Here is a 25,801-nt window from a genome sequence, read left to right as displayed (position 1 = left end):
CAAAACCCACACACAGGGATAAAAGAGAAAATTACAGTCTCTGAGATAAAAAAAATATAGTCAATAATGTTGACACACCAAAAAGTGAAAAATGTCTGCTGCTTTTTGGCACAACACATTTGGGCAAACCCACATTTCAATGGTGTGTGCTAAGGGGATGATTTTCTCAAAATGCATAACAAAGATGAAAGATTTATGCCACACAAAATATGCAGTGCATGAATCTATAAGGACAAACAGCTTGAAAGCAAGAAATATACACTTGAATGTAAAACCACATGGTGACAACCTATCCACAAAGTAGTACTTTTGGTAAGTTGCCTCAGCAGATGAAGGCTGTGATCTGAACTGATTTTCCATATCCATTTACAGTATGTTGAAACAGTTTTACCAGATTCCATTCTCTGAAATGCAAATGTTCGATTAATGCATATTGTTGTCAAAATGAGGCCTATTACCCCCATGCAATATTTTATACAATATAATTATATACAATTCACAAAATATTTTCATATACTTTCTATACCAGTAATGATTTATGCAACAATTTCTGTTGCATGCTCAAATGAGTCATTTTAACTCAATAATTTATAGAGAGAAATGCAAAGCTTTTCTTGATCATCTGGATACCATACTACCAAGTAGATCCCTGAGCACCATGGGTGTTACTGGGTGTGTTTCGCTATTCATTGCCCTGTGAAATCAAATATTTTTTTTTTTTTGTTTTGGGGTGTGTGTGTGTGTGTGTGTGTGTGTGTTGGGAGCACTGCAACAATAGAACCCTCTATAGACAAAATGCTTTATTTGTGTGGCTCCATCTGAACATGTTTTCCGCAATTGGACAAAACAAGTAGGCTGTACAAAATAAGCTGAATGAAAAAAAGGGAACATACACCAAGTCTGATGGACATACAATCAAGTCTGGATGCCTTTTTGTCCATTAAATACTGATTACAATTTGACAAGAGCACAATAACAACAACGATTACAGTGAAAGAACCCCCCCAAAAAAATGTATTGGACAGCTGAGTCACTGCCAATAGCCTGTCGTCACTCAAAGACAATCCCCCGAAGAGCCCATGAATAATGGATTCTGCACTTAAATGCTACAAAAATAACATGAAGTAGAATACATAAAAATATCTAGTCTTGTTTGTGGATGCTCGTTCCATGTTGTCTCATTATGTTGTGATTTTCACATTAGAGAAAGCCTATCCCTAGACTCCACTCTTAACACAGCAGTCATTTTGTGTTCCATCGTATATATGTGTGTGTGTGTGTGTATGCCTTCAGAGTCTTCCGATGATCAGAGCTTAATTTTGCAGCATTAGTGTCTGGCGTTCTTCAGCGAGCCACACTGACCGTGTTGATCTGTGTTCTCCAGATGGATCAGTGGCGGACGGCGTGCGTCAGCGTCAGCCCCCGCCTCAGCCCTCTCCAGCATGGACAAAGCACCAGAAGAGGCATCTTAGGCTGTGGCGGACCAAACTCATATATGCAAAGCAAACGTGATGAGTGAGTGAGATGTGTCCGAAGCCATGGGCCAAGCACAGCGCAGCCAATACGTCTAAGAGGCTTTTTTTGTTTTTATCACACATTGTCTGTATTTCTGAATAAAAATATATCATTAGGAAGGTCAGTGTTTCTTTCTTTTTCATCATTATTTATTATTTTTTTTATTTTACTTTATTTGTCACAGTGTCCATGCAAGTGGCTCTCTCACAATGTCCGCCCGTCTGATGTGCAGACTCCAAAGCCTCGTCATCATGTGCACATGTAGAGAGCTGAAGTCCTTTGGTGTCGCCAGGAGCCATATTTAATGGGATCCCTTGGGCAAATGCCCTCTTGATCCAGCTGGCTGAAATTGTGAATCCTGAATGTGTGCTATTACACGGAAAATGGTCCAGCCCAAATAACATTTGTGGGGAGCGACAGCTGTTACACAGGTGATGGAATCAACCAAGGCCCTATAATGCGACAAGCGACAGAAATGAGAGGGGTTTTTGTGAATTTCAAGAATTGTTCCCCCAGATATGAAAGACATTCTCTTTAAAATGCTTGGCAGGCCCCAGGTGTCTGCTGTTTTTCTATTTGTCACAGTGTCGTACACACACCACACGCACACACACACACACACACACACACACACACACACACACACACACACACACACAGTGCTCATTTGTTCGGTGTGTGTGGTGGTGTGGGTCGAGAGGGTGTCCCTGAGGGAATTGGGCCAGGGTAAAAGGGAACGGAGGAGAGAAGGAGTCGAGGGGGGGTGGGGGTGTGATGGCACGCTGGGCGGGCGGAGGGCAGTTAGTTGGAGGAGGGAGAGGGCGGCGTGGGCATCCGGGGCTCCAAGTACAGAGCGTGAGCGTGGTCACAGACTGGAGGTCTTCACAGAGAGGCCAGCGGCGGCAGCAGCAGCAGCAGCAGAGCCAGCACCAGGGGGAGGAGGGGGGCCTGCGCCCTCCAACTCGGGCCCTCGTCAATCAGGAAGGGCTCGGGAGACTCGTAACTCGAACCATCTGAAAGCACAGGAACACAGAGAGACAGCAAAACACAGGGAGTGCAAGAGCTGCAAGCCCAGGAGTAAAGGAACAAGGGAGGGAGGGAGGGAGGAAGGGGAAGAACGAAGAAATATATACCTCTTCTGGGGAGCAGCGGGGGGATTTTAAACAACATCCTGGCTGACCTAATTATGCTTTAATTACTGTGTTGCAGAAATCTAGAGCACATCCCCGGCTTTCTCTGTGCAGAGAGGACTGTATGATAGATTAGGATATTAGGACATATTTATGTCATGCCTTTTTTTTTTTTTTAAATTTGGTCTGTAAATATCCTCACATTCAATGTAGGTGAAAATGTCAAAGTTAAACACGTTTTAAGGGGGTAAAAGAAAATATGTCATCCAGGTGATTATACAGGAGGTGAACTGAACTAGGCCAGGAGATAGATAGATAGAGTGGGGAGAGAGAGAAAGAAAGACATGGAGCATGACTTACTTGTTGGCTTTACGTACACCTTCAGCTTTAGACAAGGCATCCCTGCATGGTTGGGATGGGGAGAAGCTGTGTATGGAGAGAGAGAGAGAGAGAGAGAGAGATGGGGAGGGAGGACAGGAAAGCATGATGAAATTGAGGAAACCATTGCGACTGACACTACAACCACCACAATCTTTGACCAGTTCCTTGAACGAAGTCTATTTCTGAGTGTCTTCTTGACCTCATGACAGAACCAAAAGTGGTGCCTGAAATCTGCCTCCCCTTCCTGCGGAAATTGTGCTGACCTTCTGCCACCCCCGTCACAGACAATGCCCTGTCACCCACCATGTCCCCATTGCAATTTGCTCTGCAGACAACTGGCTGACCTGAGAAACAAAAAGCAAATCTCTCTCCACTGTCATCAGTGGGCACACACACACACACCATGGCCAGTCACTCCAGCCACGCTTGGTACCTCCGCATCAGCCTGAATCTCTCCCTGATCTTCACTCACAGATCCTTGGACTTGATTATATTTCCTATCCCTTCCATGCTTACACACACACACACACACACACACACACACACACACACACAACACACACACACACACACACAAAGCAGCACCCGTCCAGAGCAGCCTACAGGCGAAAATGAAATCTGCCTTGAAGGACAACATAGAGGATCTGCAAATAAAAGCACATTTCACTGGGACACGGGTGGATGTTTTCAGAACATTGGGATGCATCCTGGCAGCGTAACCCATTTTCTGAGCCACTCTATAGACCCCCATATCTATTGACCAATCGCACCCCTCTCCCCCTCGTTCTCCCTCGCTCTCCCTCTCCTTCCCATTGCTCCCCTCTCTCTCTCCCGCTCCCTCTCCCTCTGCTTCCCGTCGCTCTCTCCCCAGGTCATTGCGTATTCCCGCGGCGTGCCACCACACCACATACACAGGGCTTCATTGGAGAGCACCCAACCTCAACCGAAGGCAGCTGGGGTGGGAGACAGCTGTCAAGACGTCATCACCGCCGATCAATATGAGGGGCCGGCGAAGGGAGGAGGGGGTTAAGTCCGACCGCAGGGGTGATGGACGTGCTCTTTTATCGCCGCACAATCAAGCCGAACCGAGCCCCCCACCCCCCTCCTTTCTCCCTCTTCTCCCCCTGATAACCCCACAGATCCATCTCCCCTCAGGATCAGTCCGACCCCCCAACCCCACGCCCCCACCCTCCTCGGCCCCCTGGGGACTGAGACAGATACAATGTTGCAGGCATCCAGACAATCCCTCTCTCTGGAGGTGAAGCCTCCCTGAATGGCATTATTGGTAGTATTGGTGTGGAATAGAAGAGGGGGGCAAAGGGGAGGAAGGGAGTAGAGGTACCCCCCTTTCACATGACCCTGCCCCTCAGGCTAGGACAAAAGGGCCTGCACAATGCAGGGCCCGGCAGAGGATCTGGAAGGCGGGGGCATTCAAAAACCCAGTTTGAGCGACGGGCCCCGGAGAGTGAAGGGCATCTTTGAACTTTTTTTAGCTCTTTGTGTCGTCGGGTTTTTTTTTTCCTCTCCCTCTCTTTTTTTGGAAGGTTGACAACACGCTACCATGTATGATAAGTAGCTAGACGCCCCGCTGGTTTGAGGGACGCAAACACTTCCAGAGAGTACCACTCCTCTAGTCTCCGACCCCCCCCCCCCACCCCCCACACACACACACACACACACACACCGCCTGTCTCTCCTGTCTCAGCTGTCAGTCAAAAGATAATTGACATTAAAATAGGATCTGTGTATAATCAGTGTCCATTTCCATGGGAGACGAGGCCCTGCTGGGTCTGGGGGGCTAAAGGCTTTGGCACTGCTGGTGTGGGGGTTGTACGACACTTGGATATGCTTGGATCTGGTGGGATTGAGCAGAAGCTTTGAGATGAATGTGTGTGTGTGTGTGTGTGTTTGTGTGTGTGTGTGTTTGTGTGGATGAGTGTCGCCATATTGTGCAGTGTGTTCACCAAATGCAGGTGGGCTTTGAACCCTTCTGTCACACTGCGAATGCCGGGGTTTTCTGTTGCCACGCATTGTAATGACTGTTTAAATAATTTAGCTGCTTTGGCACCCATTTGAGGGCATAGCGTAAGGCCTTTCAAGTTATCTAGTTAGAACAGCTGGATGTGGGGTGGGGGGGGGGAAATGTAATTATTCCCGTTTCACTTGTCTTCTGGTTTCGCTCGCATGTGGAGGAGTACAGACGCTGGTTCGTCCGCAGAGCGCGGCGAAGAGAAAAGAAACGATTAAAAGCCTGCGAATGGGCCTTCCTCTTTGAAAGGATGCGCTGGAAGTTCTTTGAGGTTGATGGGGATTGGGTTGGCATCAGAAGCCCCTTAAATGGGCTGGATTACGCTGCAAGAGGAGCCGGACCAGTCGCATATCACACCATTTCAGAGTAGCGTCCCGTCCGAAATCTGATTCCAGACCCTGATGAAGGCTTAGTACTGTTTTTTTGAATGCTACAGCCCTTGCTAATAAAGGCTTTTTTTTTGTCAGCGAGAGGAGTCGGAGGACCAGTCGCACATCACACCATTTTAGAAGACCAAGTAGTGTCCCATCAAAAATCTGTCTTTCAGTATGTTTACCTAGAGATACACACCCCTGCCCCACACACTGAATTCTGCCCTTTACACACCCCTGCCCCACACACTGAATTCTGCCCTTTTCTTTTTGGCGACTCACAGATGTAGTAGTACTCGTGTCCCGGGCGGAACTCGAAGCCCAGCGAGAAAGGCGTGAAGAGCTGGAACTTCTCGGAGAAGCGCAGTGGGCCGTCTGGGCTCTGTGGCCGGTTACACTCCCAGCGCTTGAAGCCGCGCATGCGGTGCTCGCACGTGGCGTAGCCGTCGTGGTTGACCATGAAGAGGATGTAGCGCTCCATCCGACTGTGCGGCTGAGGGGTGTCGTAGTACGGGCAGTAGACATCCAAGTAGTCGTTGATGCTGACCGCCACGGTGTACTCCCCATGCCAAAACCTGAATGGACAAAGAGAGAGTGCAATAGAGAGAGAGAGAGAGAGAGAGAGAGAGAGAGATAGCAGTGTTGATTAGTGATCGGGTAAGTGAACCAGGTAGATTTAGGAGGGGGGAAGACACACTTGGGAAAAAAAAGAAGAGAGAGCACTTGAAGGGGCTCTTAGACACACCCACATGGCTGTTTACAAGGGAGGGAGCCGAGCTGAGACCCACAAAAAATAAATTCCAAAGTAGGTCAGACGTGGGGGGAAGTGAGAAAGGCTCTTGGCGAAATGGAGCACTTTGGTGATGCTGGAGCCCATGGTTTCATGGGGAGATTTAAAGGCCACGTCTCCACAACTGATGGTGGAAATGAAGTAGTTGACCGAGAGCCTCTATCCGGGCGGAGAAAAAAGATTTGAGCCTTTCTTTTTTTGAAGTCTTTAGGTGATTACGCCAGGCCTTCACAAGTTATTTAAATTGTACGTAAATGACAGTTAAATCCAGTCTGAGAGATACGTCCCCTAAATTAATTGCTTTTTACAAAACAGAGAAAAAAAAATCTTTCACTACATTCTCAAGGCCTGTATGTTCTAAATAATCCCAGCAATTGGAGCTTAGTGATAAGTGAATTTGCCATGCAGCTACATCCTCTCTTTCTGACTATTGTCTATTTCAGACTATAGGGAGAACCATTGGAAAGAGAAAGACAGAAGAGTGAGAGGATGGCGAGGTAGAGAAAGACAGAAAGGAACAAGACGAGCAGAGAGAGAGAGAGAGAGGAAAAGGGGGGGAGGGAGGAAAATGGGGGGTAGAGACTGCCTGCCTTTGAAAATAAAATAAAAAAAAACCTCAGAGACATTGGCTGTGCACAGAAGTGATTTCAGATGTAGAAATGTTCTGTTTGCTGTTATATCAGAAAGAGATGTTTTTTTTTTTTTTTTTTTTTGCATTTGCTGCACCACAATTTCTGGTTCCCTTTAGCGTTTCCAATTGCTAATTTTGTCTTGAGATTAAAAGTGAGGCTCATGCATTAAATGAGACGTCGCGCCGATGAAATGGGCATATGAAAAAATACATAGTGCAGCTATCCCCTCAGTTAGGATGCTTAATAAATATATCCACGGCTGGTACAACAGGCCAAAGAGAGCGCACCATCAGAAGTTCACGAGGAAGAAACACGAGAAAGCACTCACACGTGGAGGAATGAGAAAAAGATGTCACTTCTCTGGCCTGCAGGATGCCTCCCCTCCCTGGCGCTCTCCGCTGGGCGAGCCTCTTGTCTGCTCACCCAGAAGAGCTGGCCTTTGGAGCACCTGCTCCTGCTCGAGTTCCTGGCTGTCCATCTGCTGTACCGACTTCACAAGACAAACTACCAGCGAGGCCAGCAGCGCATACCTCGGCGGAGGGAGCACCTCGCACCTCTCACCAACAGAGCTGACAGGGACAGCCTGTGTGGACTTAAGGGGCCTCCCCCTTTTTTCAACCTGTCCGCCAAGGACACACTGCCCGGTCTCCTGGTGACTAACGGTCACGTATGGTGCAGCGATGGCTTTTTTTTTGTCAGAACTGTATTACAAATTAATCGATTCATTCATTTATCGTGATGAGATTTAAGTTTGAAGTAAGTTAATTCCATCTGCAGAGGTCTCATATCAAAAGTAGGCTATTTTTAAAATCCGAGGGCGAGTTTACTTAAGCGAAGAGAGATTCGGCTTATTTTATGACCCGGCTCTTTTGAACGTGTCAAAGCAATTAGTCTGTGTGGGGGAAAACTGCACTTTGTGTACATTACCAGGCCTAATAAATCTCCTGGTAGTCTCTACTTCTGGACACGTTCCGTAAACAGTCCCGGCTTTTTATTTTACAGCTATGAGTGATTACATTACAGTTACAATCAGTCGGTGATGGAGACGCTCGTTTATTAAGGAGGCCACAGACTGACTGATGATGCGGGGCGTCAGGCTGAGAGGAAAAGCTCTTTGCCGGCTGCCACGTCCAAAGGCCATTTCTCTTCCTGGTGGCTAAACCTTGTGAAGGTTCCTCCGGAGCGTGGGGTGATGTGTTTATGCCTTGCGGTGAAGGATGGAATCCAGGCAAGTCCAGCCGCTTCCATAACCGACTCATCAATAGGCGCTCTGATTTGTGCCAGCGCCGAGCAGTTTACCAATCAATGAGTTTGTTCAAACACAGCTTCAAATTATGCTGTTGTTAGAACAAAAGACAGAGGGGGAAAAGAGACAGACAGAGAGAGAGAGAGAAAGAGAGAGAGAGAGAGAGAGAGTGATCGAAAGTGAGACGGGGAGTGAGAGAAGAGGAAAAAAGACAGAACTAACAGCCTCAAAGAAAATGTGGCGGAATGTTAAACAGTGGGATGCTCGTGCTCGGAGGGATCAAAGAGCCTGGTTTCCTCCTCCTCCTCTCCCCCTCCACTGACTCACTCTCCCTCTCCCTCTCTCTCGCTCTCTCCCTCTCTCTCTCAGTCTCCCCAGATAGGCGGAGAGACGTACGGAATTGTAAACAAAAACAAAATAGATCCTCTCAGTGTGACGCCTCTCGGTCACCTGCTGCAGGCTCACACGTCCCTTTGTCTCCAGGAGCCCTGATATGTAGACTGATTCACAGATAAACAAACACTGCAGCTGCGCTCCACACGCAAGATGTGACACAAGGTATATGGCATCATGGAGATGCTATATGAACATAAACATAGGAGAACATGATACACACACACACACACAGCCATGCTACCACTATAGCGACTACATATGGTGTAGACACTCACTCACTCACTCTGTGTGCACACACACACACACACACACAACATTTATTTGCACCCACGGCCCCAAAACCACTTTCTGGTCACCAGGGAAAAGCCTTGTACTCATTTCTCACTTCGCAGGGTTGAGTTTTTTCGCCTTTCTGGTCATTAATAGTAGAGCAGGCAGGGAGCCGGGTACCAGTGTGACTTAAAACTGCTTCATCCCTCACACACACACACCCACCCACCCACCGACATACAAGTTCCTGGGGATGCCTTCAAAACTTTGATTTCCAGCCATGCAAAATGGCGATGATACTATGATTTATACCCGCAACAGTGCAGAGTTAAATCACTATGTGATTTGCAAAAGCCCTTCCATTAAAAACACATTAATCACAAATGGTGGTGAAACGTGTGGACAGTACTCCAGGGAGGAGCCAGACATGTGTGGAGGCATCTGCCCATGACTCACACGTGTGGTGTTGTGTGGTGTGGCGCAGTGTGGTGTGGTGTGGTGTGGTGTGGTGTGTGGTGTGGGGTGGTATGGTGTGGTATGGTGTGTGGTGAGGTGTGGTGCTGTGAGGTGTGGTGTGGTGTGGTGCTGTGAGGTGTGGGGTGGTGTGGTGAGGTGTGGGCTGATGTGGTATGGTGTGGTGCTGTGAGGTGTGGTGTGGTGTGGTGTGGTGCAGTGAGGTGTGGGGTGGTGGTGTGAGGTGTGGGGTGGTGCAGTGAGGTGTGGGGTGGTGTGGGGTGGTGCAGTGAGGTGTGGGGTGGTTCTGTGAGGTGTGGGGTGGTGCAGTGAGGTGTGGGGTGGTGCAGTGAGGTGTGGGGTGGTGCAGTGAGGTATGGGGTGGTGTGGGGTGGTGCAGTGAGGTGTGGGGTGGTGCAGTGAGGTATGGGGTGGTGTGGGGTGGTGCAGTGAGGTGTGGGGTGGTGCAGTGAGGTGTGGGGTGGTGCTGTGAGGTGTGGGGTGGTGTGGCAGCCGAGGCGTGGACCTGCAGCGTCAGACCTCCCAGACAGAGAGGGCTCTTGTGGTGACACCCAGTCGGCAGGCACAGCACAAAGCCGAGCCTCTCAGCCTCGCCCTCCCTCCCCTCAGCACCAGATAAAAGAAACAAGAGAGCCCGCTTATCCCACCGACTATCTGGTGCCCAAATCAGATGCTAGAGCCTGGAAAACAGGAGTTGGCTGTGTAAAGAGGTGTGTGTCTTGAATAGTGTATTATGGGTGATGGGCAGTGTGTGTGTGTGTGTGCGCGCATGTGGGTGTCTGGATGTTGCAAGTGCCTAAAGGAATGGCAGCAGTTTCCATGGCATCATTTTCTTCTCTAAAATGGGTTTGAGTTTTGTTTATGCATCATCACTTTTTAGGAGTGGGTTTTGAACATGTATCATGCCCAGATATTCTACATAATTAAACCAAAGACAGCATGGTCATTTTAATAATGACTGAATTTATTAGACATGACATGGTATTCATTTTCATTAGAAGTGGAAGTGCTTACACAATTTAATTTAATTGCTTATAATACACTATTAGGTACAAATACTGTATACTCTTTTACATTCCCTACATTGAAAAGAAAATATTCTGATATCATACAATTCAGCTCTAAACCTGTTTAGCGGTATATTCTCTTATCTAAATCGGTTTATATAATATATTTTATATATTTAACTTTCAATAAAAATGTGAAAAAGGGCATGTTTTATTATTCCTGTATCATTGTATAGCATATGGGACATACCAAACTCCTCCAATCCCCATCTCTTAATAAGAAGTTCTTCCAAGAATTCTTGAAGCTGGCTTATAATCTGATCCATTACGTGGTTTTAATGGAAATTAAAATAAAAGGCCGGTGAGGATCTCAATCATGGCCTCCAATGGCCAGCCCCAGCTGCAGCCATTAATCAGCGGCATTGACTGCCGGAGCAGACGGCTGTATGATAGATGATGTCTGGATCTGGGCTCTCCCTGTGGTGGTGACAATAGCGGTTGGGTCGTGCTGAGCTGCCGAGGCTCCGCTGGGAGACGGCTGCTCCCTCGCCGAGTCCGGCCCCGGCACTCCGGCTGCATGCGCTCAGCCTCATTACGAGCCGACAGCCCTGGATCGCGAGCAGCAGGGTGGCCGCAGGCGCCCGGCAGGGGAGAGAAAGTGGGAAGGCGCTACACTTCTGGGCCGAGTATTACCAGCGTCGCCGGGGCGGCTGGATGTGGGCCTAGCACTGCCGCGTGATGTCACACTCTCATTTGCCGGGGCTTCAAATCCCCGCCACCGTCCGCCCCCCCTGTGGACATGGCGGACTTTTTGTGTGATTTCCAGGAGCTTTGTGCAGCTGCTAGCACAGTTTGCTGTCCCTGAAAAAAAAAAAGCTAAAGCCGGTGCATCTGCCTGCCTGATTTACAGACCCCCGGCAGCGGGTAGCTGAAAGCTCACGCCATCATGCCGAATGGCCAATTACAGGTGTTTATACAGCAGGTGGAAATGGTTATAGAGATTCTCCCGGGTCGTTTATGGGCTCGTAAAGATGAAGTTTCCCTGTTCCCCCGGGATTCATTACCACAAAGGGCACTGCTTTGCCAAGGTGATGAGATTAAAAAAAGCACCACGCTTCCACTGGCCTCGGAATGCCAATGCTCTCTATTGGCGAGGACTGTGTGGGGGGGGGATGTTCCATTTTATTTGAAAAGACGGCGATGAAGGACAAATAGCGAGCTAGCTTGTGGGGCACTTGTTCTGAACCCTCACTGCCAAGTTGGAGTAAGACTGAACAGAACACCACAAAAAACCTTGTCAAAATAATAATTGACCCATTAACAATGAGCTCTGCATTTTTATACGCTCTTCAAATGCTTGTTTGATCATTATGCCACAGTTGTTTTTTTTTGGGGGGGGGGGGTAGTTTAATTAACACTTGTGACTTGAAATTGCTCAGATCTCAGGATTGGCATTCCGTGGACATTTTGGATTACAGCGAGGACATGCCTTTCTCTAAAACAGTGCGAGGAACTCTGTGTGAAGGTCACAAAGTAGCTCGAACCTTCGTCACTGTCAATGCAAAAGTATCAGCTAACAAAGCCTGTATAAATCGAGATCTTTGCAGAAGGCAAATGCCAAACGCCCGCAGAGCTTGTATCACCAGCCGCATACTGTGTGGAGTGAATTGAAAAGAAGTCCTCAATGGAATTAGTTTAAGGTGAATGTCACCAGAGAAATAACAAGGAACTCAAGTCTGACCCGAGCACTCTGCAGCATAGCAACACAGGGAGGATGATGGGGTGAGCATGGAAGCAGAGGCAGCCAGCTCAGGTGCTTCCGACTGAGGAAAAGAAAGCAGAGACTCGCTGCATAAAGTGTGAAGTTACCCAATTGAGAGGCAAAAACTTTGGTGGAAACTGGGTCCCATCAATTGGACGCGAGATATTTGGTAAATGAGAGAGACTAATTGTTTGGCACCTGAAACGACAGACAACGGTGCAGAATTTCAATCAAAAGAGATTAAAATTTCAAACTTTTCCCTCCCCTTGAATAATAAGAACCCGGTAATGGGAACAACTGAGCTGTCTACACACACACACAGACACAGACACACACACACACACTTCTCCTTGTGCCATCTCTGCTCTGCAGTAACACAACTGGGATCATATGACACCATTATCAGGTGAGTGAGCAGGCACTGTGGTTGCAGTGACTGCACACAAGCCTCTGGATACAAATGCACAGTGACGAGTTGACAGCAAGGTCGAAGTAACGTTGATTGACACTCTAATTGCTGCAACAGTTCCCGAGCACTACCATCTGTTGACTTTTTCGAGGAATTAATCAGGCGGCGTGGCATGTGTTCAGCATTCCTGGGTGTCGAATGTGCCACTGATGTCCCCATTTGCGCTTCCAAAAAATAAGTGAAAAATTATTTCCAATGCTCACAGTGGACCCTGATAATTTCAGTATGCGGCTGCTACAATGACAAGCCTCTCTGCCTCAAATTTGCTTGTTCTAAACATGGCAAAGCTGCAGAATGCCAGGCGTGTTCACTATGTAGGCCAGCTCACCTCAGTATGTGACATGAGATCCTATAAAAAGATGCTCCTGTGTGTGCGCATTTGTGTGTTTTAACTCTCACTGGAGGACAGATTGGATTTCATGTCTCATGTCGGAAACGCCGGGACGACATGTCCTGCCGCACGCCTCTCCGCACCACTGAGGAACCTGACAGCCATGATGCAGACACAACATTTCATCGCACAACCGCAAGGCCACACACTTGGCAATGAAACCTGGCAGTAATGATATGGGTTGATGCAAACACAATGTTAAAATGATACATGTGCAGAGTAGACGCTGTTAAGGGTCCCAACCAAAACAATAGCCCTCTCCCTTCTGCCAGTTAAAGAGTTCAGCTCAGGCTGTGGGACTTTCCACTTTAGAAGCAGTGGTTGGGGAGAGCTGTAGTGATCCAAAGTGGTTTTTAAAGTCTTGTTCAAAAACCAGGACTCTATTTTTCTCCTTCACTGACCAAACCTTGACCCCCTCTGGATAGCTCTGGAAATAGGTATCTGCTCAAGGGAATAGCTTGAGTCCAAAAAAAAAAAACCCACAGCCCTAATTCTATAGCAAATGAACAAATCATTGCCTCCAGACCCCACGTCCAGATGTGTCTCTTTCCTTTTCACTCGTCAGTTGTGTGTCACATGAAATCAGCTCACACCGGCAGGGAGACAGCACCCTGGAAAATGTCTCCGTCTTAAGCAGTCGGGGGCCAGGTCTTACTAACAGAACGATAACAATGTCCTCTATGTTGCTGAGAAACAAAGCATGTGGAGACTGGCTGCGCCACAATAAAATCTTTTGGTCTCATCACACAGGCACAAAAATCCATTTATTTTATTTTCCACTGCTGAGCAACAAATGTCCATGGAACCAGAACACTGCTGCCTACTCAAGAAAATGATGTGAATCATGCTTTTGATAAAATCCTGAGATACCTCAGTACATCAATAAAACCACATTTGAACGCGCACATCCTAACAATTCCTTCAATATGACCATGTTTGATGCCATCTGTTTAGAAAATGAGAATAGAATATAACAAAAGTCTCAATCAGTCCAAGTGAGTTTCCATCTGAACCCTTTTACCGTCCCTCAATTGTGCATCTCTGCATGACCTGCTCCAAGATGCATTATTCAAAAACAAGACTAAAGACACTACACTCACCCTCTCAGAGTAGACACACACAAGGAGCTATCAGTGGTACCATACTTATTGAGAAACATTTCGGTTAAATGAATGGAGGTGTGAGTGCACTTCACATAATCATAATCCTCTCCTTGTCAGCCTTAATGGCTGAAACTAGTTCTGCTGGTGGACTGGACTTCTCAAATCTAAAAAATTACACAGCCATTTATGTAGCCTAAATATCATTGCATTTTTTTTTTCTCTGTCATCACAACATAAGCTTTTGCCACAGGGAGTTTGGGAAATTAACTGGCTGAAATTGGAGTGACAACAGCTGCACATTTTATTTATGAATACAAAAATGCACATGTAACCTTGTTGACTGGCACCAAAACAACACTTCAAAGACATTTCCAAAATTCGGTCACAGATGGCCTGTATAGGAATTGCATCTAGTTAAAATCCACAGCTATTTGAATTGCAGTTAATACTTAATATCTTTATTGTAAAGGATGCCATTTCAAAAAGAAACAATTCCAAAAACACATCACATAGATAACATATAGGCAAAAGATAACATATAGGCAAAACAGCAGAAACACAAAGGCTAATTTATTGTGTAAAAGAGGGCATACACAAATTAAGAGATTTTTTTAAGGACAATCTTTCTCAGCAGGCTAAGGACTCCACCTAAATAATTCAATTTATCCAAACTGTTGCTTCTGGCTTTATTCATATTTAATATTTCCTTTTGAAGCTCATTAATTAGTTTTGCTAGCGCTGCTGTTTTCACATTCCATTTTCCTTCCTTTAACCCCCCGTCCCATGTTAGATGGCACTGGCTAATTAGAATAAAAGAGGGGCTGCTGATCCCGCTCTTCAGGGTTAGCAACGCTAACACGGCTGTTGTGAGGAGGGAGGGGAGCCTTGCCCCTCCATAATGACAGCCATCTTGCCACAGGGAGAGTACAGTGAGAGAAATGAGCGTCTGTGTCTGTGTGGGTGTGTACAAATGGTGTGTTTGGCAAGACGACAGAGACACAAGACATCTTGCGGCTAAAATCAAAATCTGAAATACCAGCAACAGCAAGACGGAGACAAGGGGTGCTCTTCAAGGACTGAATAGCAGTGGAAAAGATAGACTCAGACACATTTTAAGACACCATTTCTATTTTTTTTGTGATAAATTGGTTGACTCAATGCCAGTGACAGTTTGGTGAACACCGTCACGGTGACCAAGAGGCTAATGACTTTCATGTCAATCTGCAGAGGCTAATATGAATGCGGCGTAAATGATTATATCCCCAAGTGCTATTAGCCATTCAATCACTTCAGCTGCAATGTGTCGCCTGACTTAAATCAATTAAAATCCTCAGAGTCCGAGGGTTGACTGACAGTTCCTTATCTGTCACGCTTCATCCAAAGAGAACTGGTGGCAAGCTGGCATGACACAGAGCATGATCACAATGGAGAGAAGGAAAGAGGGGTCAGGTGACTCGCATGTCAGTTAAGACACCAACATCCTTTTTCACTTAACTGCAAAATGGACATTATATGCTTGGGCCCTGTCGTTGGCCTATAATGAACGGGCAATGTCAATGAAGAGGGGACTGAATGCTATAAATACCGCAGGTAAAAGCCTGCACTGTCATGTTGAATGCCTCTCAGCATGATAGTCAGGCCCACGTTTAAACAGAGCTTTGTCCTTGTACCCCTGAACATGCTGCATTAGGTGAGGTTGTAGGTGTGGGCCTACTTTACTTCACTAAGTGCAATGGTGTACTGTGTGTGCGCGCATTTATGTATGCCACCGTAGATTTCCGATAGGTGTTTTTATGTGTTAGAAATAATGAGATTGGGCCTGAGAGAGGCATCTGTGTGGTAATGAATTTGTGTTAAATGTCGCTAAATTAATCACCGTGTACGATAAAGCCTCAGGAGATCTGCCTTCATTTGATTATCAGCACACATTCTCTCTCTCTGACACACACACAGTCACACACTCTTGAAGTGCACAGGAAGTGTAACTAAATGAAGTGGAAGAGAAGTACTTCCGACAAAAGGAATGAATTCTCAAACAAATACCACAGCCGCATGCCAGGAGTGCCTTAAACCCGACTGCAAAGGGTGCTGATGCATCCAGTATCCAGTCACAAGAAGCGCTCCGCTCTGGTAAGCACTAAGTCACGGGGCTCAAGCAGAATTGCTTTTGGACAGGACCCTGGCACTCTCCCGCACACTCACTCTCCCTCTCTCTCGGCTTGCGATATCTTCTCCGAGAATTAGCACGGATCAATGCCCTCTTGGTAGGCTCTGTGAGAGCGCGGGAGAGCACTGCTTTAGCAGATGGCGTGCCGTTTGTCACATCGATTGACTCTTTGCTCAGAGAGACGCTGGGCTGGCACCAGCGGGACAGGTCGGGGTCCAGTGGCTGATTGAGGGTGTGGAGTTTTCACATGGCTCTTATAACCACCCATACAGTCATCCCAGCAGGGGCACTTGCTATTCATAGTCTGGACCCGATACTGATATCCTTAATGTTTTCCGATTCCTTATTTCATACTTATCTTTCGCTTTCATGGGAAAGGCAACAGATGAAAGCGAATGTCTTCCTTGTCATAAATCGCCGGCAGCAGAAATTCTCGCTGTAGCACTGCTGGACTCTCATATGTATTTTATTTATAGAAGCTGGGACTAATCATATGACTGTAACTGTGACGTGGATACGGAGTGAACGTGTGCTTGTGGCTAGATTGGTTTGAGTGGAGTTTGGTTATGCATTTTTTTAAACTGACTTTCATTCTCAAGAGGTATAAAGATTTTTTGCTCATAAATTTATACAGTTTCTTATAGTTTGTTTGGTTAGTAGTGGCAGAAAGCCAAGGTGGAGACAGCTGGTCTAAACCACAACGTAAGTATATTGGTGATGCTATTAATCACAGCCAACAATTTTGCATTCCTGTCAGGCAGTAGAAACAGAGACGATATTTACTGGCCATTTATAATGGAGACCCAGCAACTTGCAGAGTTTGACCTTGAGTGGACTCCAGTATATCCTCATGAGATTGAGGACATATATAGACTCTCTTACAAACACACAGAGAAACACAAAAACAAATACACACACATATACAATGTGTGTCTGTGTGTGAGAGATAGACACACACACACACACACACACACACACAGTGTGTGTCTGTCTCTGTGTATGTATATGTGTGTCTAAAAGAGGGATTACTGCATGCCAGTGGACACAAGTCACTGTGAACATCACTGACAGTCTCAAGGAGTAAGACACATATGGAGCTGAACTAGTCAGTGGGAATCGTGCCTCCTCTCCTTCTCCATCTCCTGCTTCTCTTCTCCATCTCCCATTTCCTCTCCCCCTGCTTTCCTCTTTAAAATTCCCTGAGTGGATAATGTATTCCTGGGCTCTCCCACCGCCTCTCCGTGCCCATGGCTAAGCGGAGATCAGACGGTGAGATCTATCGGGTCTCTCTTGGCAGTGCTGGCTCGCTGCCTCGCGCTCGGTCCCAGCACTCTGTGTTATGTAAACACGTTCTGCTCTCTCTCCGCGCGAGAAGGGGGGGGGGGTTGCTCATTTGCACATCAAAGCACCCAGAGATGCTAGTCATCATAAGCAGAGTGGCATGTTAATTGTTGTGTAGGTTAAACTTGCAGATAAAAAAAGAGACAGAAAGGTTAGCCTAACCTACATTTATATATAAATATATATAAAAATAAGCCAGACAGACACTATGCTTTGTTTTCATTTTCCCTTTTCCCCACACTGTGTGCTATCTGATTGAAGTTGATGTTGAACCAGCTTTTGATTTGATTTCCCTGGTGACAACTCTTCACTCGATCTTTGTCAACCTTGAGGAAGTTTCTCGAACTTCTACTTTTATCATTTCCCCTTAGAGGTTATAGTTGAATCCTGGGTTTCACATTGCATTAAATAAAATGTCCTACGCTGCTGGCTGTGCCTGAGTGAAGGAAACAGGTCCTTTCACTCCCATCCTATTTCTGGTTATGCAAAGACAGATTGCTAATAATGTACAATTTGCGTGTGTATTCAAATGATGTTTATCCACCACTGGGACATTGCTCATCATGGATTTGCATGATTTAAGGAATTACTGCCCAACACAGACATTAATCACACAACTCCATAATCAAAGCAGAATAACGACTACAATCAAAGTGGACTAATTACCATCACCCTCCCATGTTATCAACTATGGTAATACAGATTTTGAAGACTGCAAACAAGTGTTCCATTGAGGCATCAGAAGAAACCAATTGTGCAATGGCTATCTCCCCTTGAAAACAATCAGACCTGGTCAGCTTTTATTTGTGGGGACAGTGACACAAAGGCTTGGATGGGCCACAGTTTTTGGGACGCAGTGGGTGGCCTTCAAGCCGACTACACTGTCCCCTACACCACTGAAGCTGTATCAAAGTCAGGCAGCAAATCGTTATGGGACGTGACGCAATGAATGTATTAGCAAAGATCAATATGCCTCTCTTTCTCTCTCTCTCTCACCCCTTGCTTGCTTGCTCTCTCATCATCTCTGATCAGGGACGCTCAGGCCTCCTCCTCCGCTCCCACGCTGCTGCGCCGGTTCTCTGCGGAGTGTGGAGCTGACGTCTTTGGTCACTAGGGGCCAATTAGAAGCGACACCTTCTACCTGTGCCGTCCCCACGCTCCCCTGCACCCCTGTCTCCGCCCGGCGAGTCAACAACACCGGGGACGCGGCGTCACACAACGCAACACAACCGCAACAGTTGCCAGCAGTCCGTCCGCCTCCCGCTTGTCGCACAAACAATGCACCTCTCTTTTTACCGACAGGAACTCGTCCCCAGTGTCACGCCCCTGGACCGCTTCTTACTTCGAGAGCGTGGAAATGTGATCGGTAGGACTGACAAGATGGATGCTCGGGAGACATGAGACGTCTTGTCATCGGCGATGCGGATGCCTCATGACTGTTCAAGGCTCAAGATGTGTCAGACTGTCACCAGCTATACCTCGATGGGAAATGTGAGATGATTCCCCAAGGATGTTTACACTCGTGAGAAATGTCAATACCCTTAAACACGAAGCCCACCCCCACCACCTCTACCACAACACACCCATTCTCTTCACTGCCGATTGTTTTGAAAAACAAAAGCCCACAGTGTAACTTTAATGTGAACGTGGCTGTAATTAGTCCTTGGGGCAGCGGCTCCTGTGGGCAGTCGGGAAATAAATAATCTAAATCAAATCAATCCGCACACCACCCCAGAATGCATGAATATAAAAACGCTCTGGTGTAGAGCTCCTCTCCCCTGATGAAATACATTAAAATATATGAATGCATAGGTAATACGCCCTTGAGCATGTAGGCATCTCTACACATTCAAACGCGCTGTGTACTGTGTATGTATTAGAAAGACAAAGGGAATGCAAACAGCACTTTTATACTTCTTGTTTCCCTCCCTGGAACTTAAAAGACATGAAACCATTCATGCGCGACATGTTGCCCTTTCAGTGTGATACAACATAACACCTTTACCAGGAAATTCTAGTTGTTCCAACGTGTTGCTTGCTCTAATTACAGTCCCCTATGACATAGACTGATGGTGGTGAGCTGGTGAAAGTCACATTCAAATATGGCCAGAGGACATGCATACACATCTCACATAAGGGGAGATGGAACGAGAAGACGGGAGAGCACCCGATCTTAAGGGAAGAGCTGTATATGTACATGTACGCAACTATTGAAGGAGGAAAAAAACAAGTTGACCCATTTCACACTGCAAACAATAACTGAGGCTGGTGTTGTCTTGAATACAATATCAAATCTCGGGTGACATTGATTGATGCACTCGCAGCTCCGTCTGCGTCTGTTCTTTGACATTCATACAGTGAATGACGCTCCAGCATGATTTAAGGCCGCCGGCTTTGGGTTTTGGGTTTGTTACATTTGCTTGGCTCTGTATGATAGAGAGATATCTTTCATGGATCACTGAAGCCATATGGCCACACTAGAAGTTAGTAATTGCACTAATTCCGCCAGCCTCCTCTCCTCTTGCCGTAGTAATTCTGGGAATGGGGGTGGATTTGGCATGTTTAATATTCTGCTGTGGGTCTCGTAGAGATGCGATGGGATGAAGCTCTTCGCCCTCCTGGCATCCCTGAGACGCCCACTTTGAGTTTCTCATCAATACAATTACTCACAAAGCTCACTGTATCCCCTTGTGTAGGTGGATTGGAGCAATTTTACACACAAAAACCCAACAAAATACACTTGGCATGGCATGATGCATCCAAACCCCTCTGCTGGAATCCTTTTTGTAAAGCTCTGAGTCCCTTTATCCACTTCAATAAATCACATACGTTTACTATGTGCATTTAGACTAGGGCGCTGTCGAAATTGGTGCGACGAGATGTCTATGATTTACAAGGTGTCTTCTGAAGGGGTCTGAGAGGGGTCCCAAGGAGTTCTTGGGACCGCCGGTTGTATGGTTGATCATTAATCATCCAGTGAGCCATAAACTCAGAGCAGCTGTGATTCGGGAGATTGGTTCGGGGGAGTGAGGGGTGACGGCCACACAATGAACGGCGCCACACAGGTGGTACAGTGCTGCAGCTCATAGGCTAATTGAAGATGGACCAACTCTTAGTTTACTACCAAAGTCACAAGGTATGCCAAAAAGTGAGTTAATTGTTACCAAGCAACTGTTTGTAGGTTCTACATCCAAGTGTTTTCAATTCTCTGTAGTTCAATGCCTTTGAGAAAATTATCGCAACCTCAAAGAGTGCTTTGATTTTGAACATGAACAAAAAAACATTAACTGTAGCTCTTGAGCAAATATCTCAAAAGGTGACTAGCAGCTTGTGACTGGGCTGAAAAGCTGCATGCATTTTGTCCTTTCTTTCTCCTGACGGATATCTGGAAGAGCTTTCTGTTTGCGCCCCCCCCCGTGGTCTTACAAGAGGGCACTGCCAGCTCCCTAACCTTTCGCAACAAAGGGACTTGAAGTGTGGTGCCAAGATATTATCGATGGGGGAAACATAATAACTCAAGTGGGGGTGCTCAGTATTCTGTCCAAAGCTGCTTCCTGATGCAAAGCAGCATCTCGCTGAGTGACAGGGCTGACACCGGCAATGGCCCATCGCTCCGTTCTGAGGGATTTAAGAGTCAGGGGGGATTCAGGGAGCATTAATCAAACAAGCGGTTATTAACTCTGACTGGAAATACGAACATGCTTCAGATCTGTCAGGGGTGCACGATGACTGATTCAAGGCACTCGAAGGAGAATGCGATTGAGATACCACACCAAAAGTGCTGCAATGCTGTTCAAAAAGGCTGATTTCTGGCACCTGGCCACATTTCTGACTTCTCATTTTGTCATTACCATTTTCATCATTGTGTCGCTACCAGAATATAAGCAAGCGCTGCCAAATTTGTGTCACTAATATTTCAAACTTCGAACATCAAATATCATTAAAACAAAAAAAACTTGAGTGCAACAAACAGAGCTGTCTTTGCCTGATTTATTTCACTGAGCCTAATTTGATGTGAATCAAGATGAGAGTTAAACAGCAAGTTGGGAAAGGATTGAGAAGATCGATCACAGGCAACTAAAAACAGGACACATCCTGTAATTAGACAGCAAACAGCCTCTAACCCAGTGATCCTCACTATTTTTTTCACAAGAGCCACATTGGCAGTGCAAAATCAAAAAGAGAGCCACTTTTACGACAACATACTAACTCACCTTTGCAAATGTGCATTTCTACATATAAATATCCCACAAAAAAAGAAATAACACAGCCAATACAGCTAAATATATACAATACAGCTAAATATAAGGAATTATCCGGAGTAAAATGCACTTTAGATCGATTTACAGATGATTGGGAGTACATACGTTGAGTTGACATCCAAATCATGTCATTCGGATGTGTTTTGAGAAAGTTCGATGTTACCATTTTTAGTCAAAGCTCGTTAGCGTGGAAGTGAGAAGGGCATATTATTTCGCCGCTACAAAACGCTATTTTTATACCTCTTCTACAGTTCCAAACAACACTGCACTTACGTGGTAGTGAGTAGAGGGTCCCTAAAGCCAAACCGAAGTATCCCGAGGTCTTTATGTGGTCGGATAGAGAGTCCAGAATGAATTGATTAATCGATTGCCAAGTGTGCTGTGGAAATTCACAATTTCGTCGCCGTTTAAAAAAAAAAAAAAAAAAACATAGTCCAGTATTTCTTTTGAAATTGAAATGAAGTTGTATGGACTGGACTATGTTCTTTTTTTTTTTTTTTTAAACGGCGACGAAATCGTGAATTTCCAGAGCACACTTGGCAATCGACTCCTACAGCAGCAAAGATGGCAACATTTCCGGAAAGGTACTGGCTTGATGAAATTCATTCTGATAGCGTTTTGTAGCGGCGAAATAATATGCCCTTCTCACTTCCACGCTAACGAGCTTTGACTAAAAACGGTAACATCGAACTTTCTCAAAACACATCCGAATGACATGATTTGGATGTCAACTCAACGTATGTACTCCCAATCATCCGTAAATCGATCTAAAGTGCATTTTACTCCGGATAATTCCTTTAATAACTTCCTTTCACCTCCATTATTTGGGTGAAGGAAGAAGTATAATTCAGATGTTGGCGTTTTTGTAGTGCATTATTGTATGTTTATGAAGCACATTTGAAAAAAATATATTGGCTTGTGTTACCACATAGCCTACAGTGGGTCCCATTTAGAAATGGCCACATAGCACATTCACGCTTTCCGTGATACACGCAGCTGCATGAAATGTATTACAACTTATCGCCACAAGGTGGCAGTTTAAGTCCGCTGTAGCATTGCCGGTAAACAGGGCAGCGGATTGCATTCAAAAGCGTTGCAAGTGGCAGTGAGATACTGTAAGCAGAACGACATTAAAGATCACCTCGTTGAAGTCATACAGTAGACTAGGCTAAATCAGAGCCTACTTTTGTTTTTATCAAGCTGGGGCCAGAGATGATTGCCTTTGGCGAACAGTTTAGGCCTACTCAAAATGAGTAAAACCAAATTTGGCGAAATCTCGCCAAAGCTGCATGCGAGCCACCAATTATAGCTTGACGAGCCGCATGTGGCTCGCGAGCCGCGCAATGAGTAACACTGCTCTAACCCTTTGCCTTTATGCTAGGGAAAATGGCACACATGCAGAGGAACACAAGAGGTTAAGTCAGTCTTTGGCTCAGAAATAGAAATAACACACAGCTAAGACCGCCAGATTTACAGACATGGCACTAAACTGAACTGAACTAGGATGATTTAGGCCTTCTCCAGGTAAGGGCTTTATTCCTCTTTAGGAAATTAGCCAATAGGACATTAACCTGAGCTCAATATGCTGCACCAATACAGAAACTGGGCCAGCGATGGGAACACCTGCAGTATTGTGGTGGCCAACAACAGAGCTCGGCATGCTTTCATCTCTGTACAATTCCGCATTTCAATGACAGAAACACAGGAATTATCAAACCGTTGATTTCATTTTTGCCTGACAGGCAACACTCTATTGTAAAAGTAACATCAGGAACAATGAAGGGTTATGGCAGAAATGCCTAATCATGTCTTAAATATTTCAGATATGATCCTGCCACAGTCCAATAACAGAATGAATTTGTAATGGATTTTAAATGTATCCCATGTTTTATAGATGTGACTTCCACTAAGCGGTGGCTCACTGGTGCCTTTTGTATCTATATTTATGTGACCCATGTAGTATTTACAAAACAATTTTCACTCTGGACACATTGAGGTAACATTAATTATTAAAGGGACATTTTGTATCTGCTTTTTATAATCAGTTAACTAGATGGATAGGCTATATTCCCTGAATCTAAATGCAGTGCACAGTCACCACTCGGTTCTCAATAGGGCTCTCCTGAATAAAGCATAATTAGCTTAATCCCTCTATGAGGTTTGTGTTCAGATCACTTTTAAGGCAGGTATTTGCTAACAGGTGCACTTGGATAATATATTCAAATACTAATGGCCACCATGATTTGAAAATAGTGCTTCAGCTCTCAGAATACAAACATGAGCCTCTCCAAACAACCATGCCTACACATATCCTACGGAGAAAAATAAATAATTGATCATCATCATGTGTAATTAAGATTTTTTTGCTACTGCTTTGCAAAAATCCCATTTCCAGTGACAATGATGGTCCTGAGCAATTCTCCATATCCATACTCATGTGACTACCTAGCTCTACACACAATTGAGAAGTACGGCTCAGCGAGTGGCATAAAAAAAACAAACGTGACTCCAAATATTGTCCATGAATTCAACATAAGAGGACTCTCTTTTCTACTGATTCTTATAAATGTGAGGACTCCTAGAAAAGCAGAAAATCTTGGAGGTTTAATCACTACCAAGGGCATCTAAGGAGCCTGCTGCTGCTGCTGCTGCAAAAAAAAAAAAAAAAAAAAAAAAAAAAAAAAAAAAAAACCCACTTCTGTTCCTCCACATTATCTGAGACCTTAAGAACCAGGGAACGTCCTCGATCCAAAGTGCTCCTGCTCCGTCTGTCTCTCCCAATTAAGCGGACTGAAAGGCATGCGAGAGAGAAACACTTCTCTCTGGCCCACTCCACTCTCCTCCATGAAAGACTCGGCGATTTGGTGGAAGTCCACGCACAGCAGGGAGTCAATGAGGGTAGACAAAAACATGGAAAAAAAACACCACACACACACTACTCTCTTCCTCAGTAGAAAAAAAGACTTCAGCTCCCCTCTCATCCATCAAAGTCCCTCTAAGATGATCAAGCAAAAATTATGAGGGCAGAAAATGTTACTATAGCATATGAGCAGATGTCCGACAGATTCCAGACACCCATCCCATTTCCTCCTCTCTTGTGTTGCTAGGCCTTAACCCACCGTGGAGGACTGTGCCCCTCAGCTCAGGCTGCCTGTCCCCACCCCCCGACCCTGAGCCTGGAGACGCTGCCAAGGGAAATGGGGGTCGACCCAGAGAGGGGAAGCTATCCCTGTCAGAGCCATGACCCTCCATTTGGCACAGCAGCGAGCCTCCTCTACCCCCAAATCCTCCTCCCCCCCTCCCCCCTCTAAGCAGCCATGAATATACCTCTCAGACAATGCAGGGCCAGGCAATCTCCCCATGCTCTCTGAACCCCTCCACGCGCCTGCTGCAGCCCCCTCTCTCCCTTTTTCTCACTAAGGGTGTGTGTGTGTGTGTGTGTGTGTGTGTGTGTGTGTGTGTGTGTGTTCATCATACAGGCCTTTGTTCTCCAAGGATCCCTGTGTATCTTTTAAAAACAAGTCAAAACAACTTATCAGACCTCTCCTTACCATCTGGGTCAAGAGAATGCATGATGGATTTTTTTTGGTCAATAATTCACGGGTGTTTCAGTAATCGATCAGAGTTTCTGTTTTCATTGAGAATGAAAAAAGTAGCTTAGTAGTATTGTAACACTTGGTCAGCACTTTAGCTGGAGAGTTTGCAGTGAGAAAGAAGTGGCTGGCTTTCTCGACCTTCCTTTCTTTTCCTCTTCTTGGACCACAGCTGCTTTTGATAATCATAATTTCATCTCTTTTAAAAAATATCCATTTAAGTGTCGACATGTTTTAGTCAAATACACCTCTGACTGATAGGCGTAACACCTCAAACAGAATCAATTAAGCAAAAAAAAGAACATTGTGTGATGTTCCCTGCAAGACTCTAGACGTTGGTCTGGCCTGCAGTCTGGTCTGCCAGGGATTTGATGGGAAGTGACAGAAAGATGATTCTCCCCCTGCCAAGATGATTGCAGCACTGAATGAGCCTAAGAGGGTAGAAGAATGAGGGTAGATCTGCCCTGTCCAT

At 45.8% G+C, this 25,801-nt stretch overlaps 1 protein-coding gene across 2 annotated transcripts in view; it reads right to left on the bottom strand.

Annotated features, from left to right (window-relative positions):
- Nucleotides 1–785: 785 nt before the first annotated feature.
- efna2a (ephrin-A2a) overlaps nucleotides 786–25,801 on the bottom strand; it is a 37,860-nt gene continuing 12,844 nt past the window's right edge. The window contains exons 2-4 of one of the 2 annotated variants that reach the window (XM_048264855.1): nucleotides 5,709–6,001; nucleotides 3,006–3,071; nucleotides 786–2,528 (exon numbers count right to left, since the gene is read on the bottom strand). In XM_048264855.1, the coding sequence (XP_048120812.1) occupies nucleotides 2,398–2,528; nucleotides 3,006–3,071; nucleotides 5,709–6,001 (490 nt within the window). In that variant the 3' untranslated portion in view covers nucleotides 786–2,397. The remainder of the gene's footprint in view (nucleotides 2,529–3,005; nucleotides 3,072–5,708; nucleotides 6,002–25,801) is intronic. The other variant, XM_048264864.1, reaches the window with a different exon arrangement.

This window comes from Alosa alosa, chromosome 1 (genome assembly GCF_017589495.1).
Source record: "Alosa alosa isolate M-15738 ecotype Scorff River chromosome 1, AALO_Geno_1.1, whole genome shotgun sequence".
Classification (NCBI taxonomy): domain Eukaryota; kingdom Metazoa; phylum Chordata; class Actinopteri; order Clupeiformes; family Clupeidae; genus Alosa; species Alosa alosa.
The sequence above is the reverse complement of the archived record's forward strand: the minus strand, read 5'-3'. Positions and strand labels throughout refer to the sequence as shown.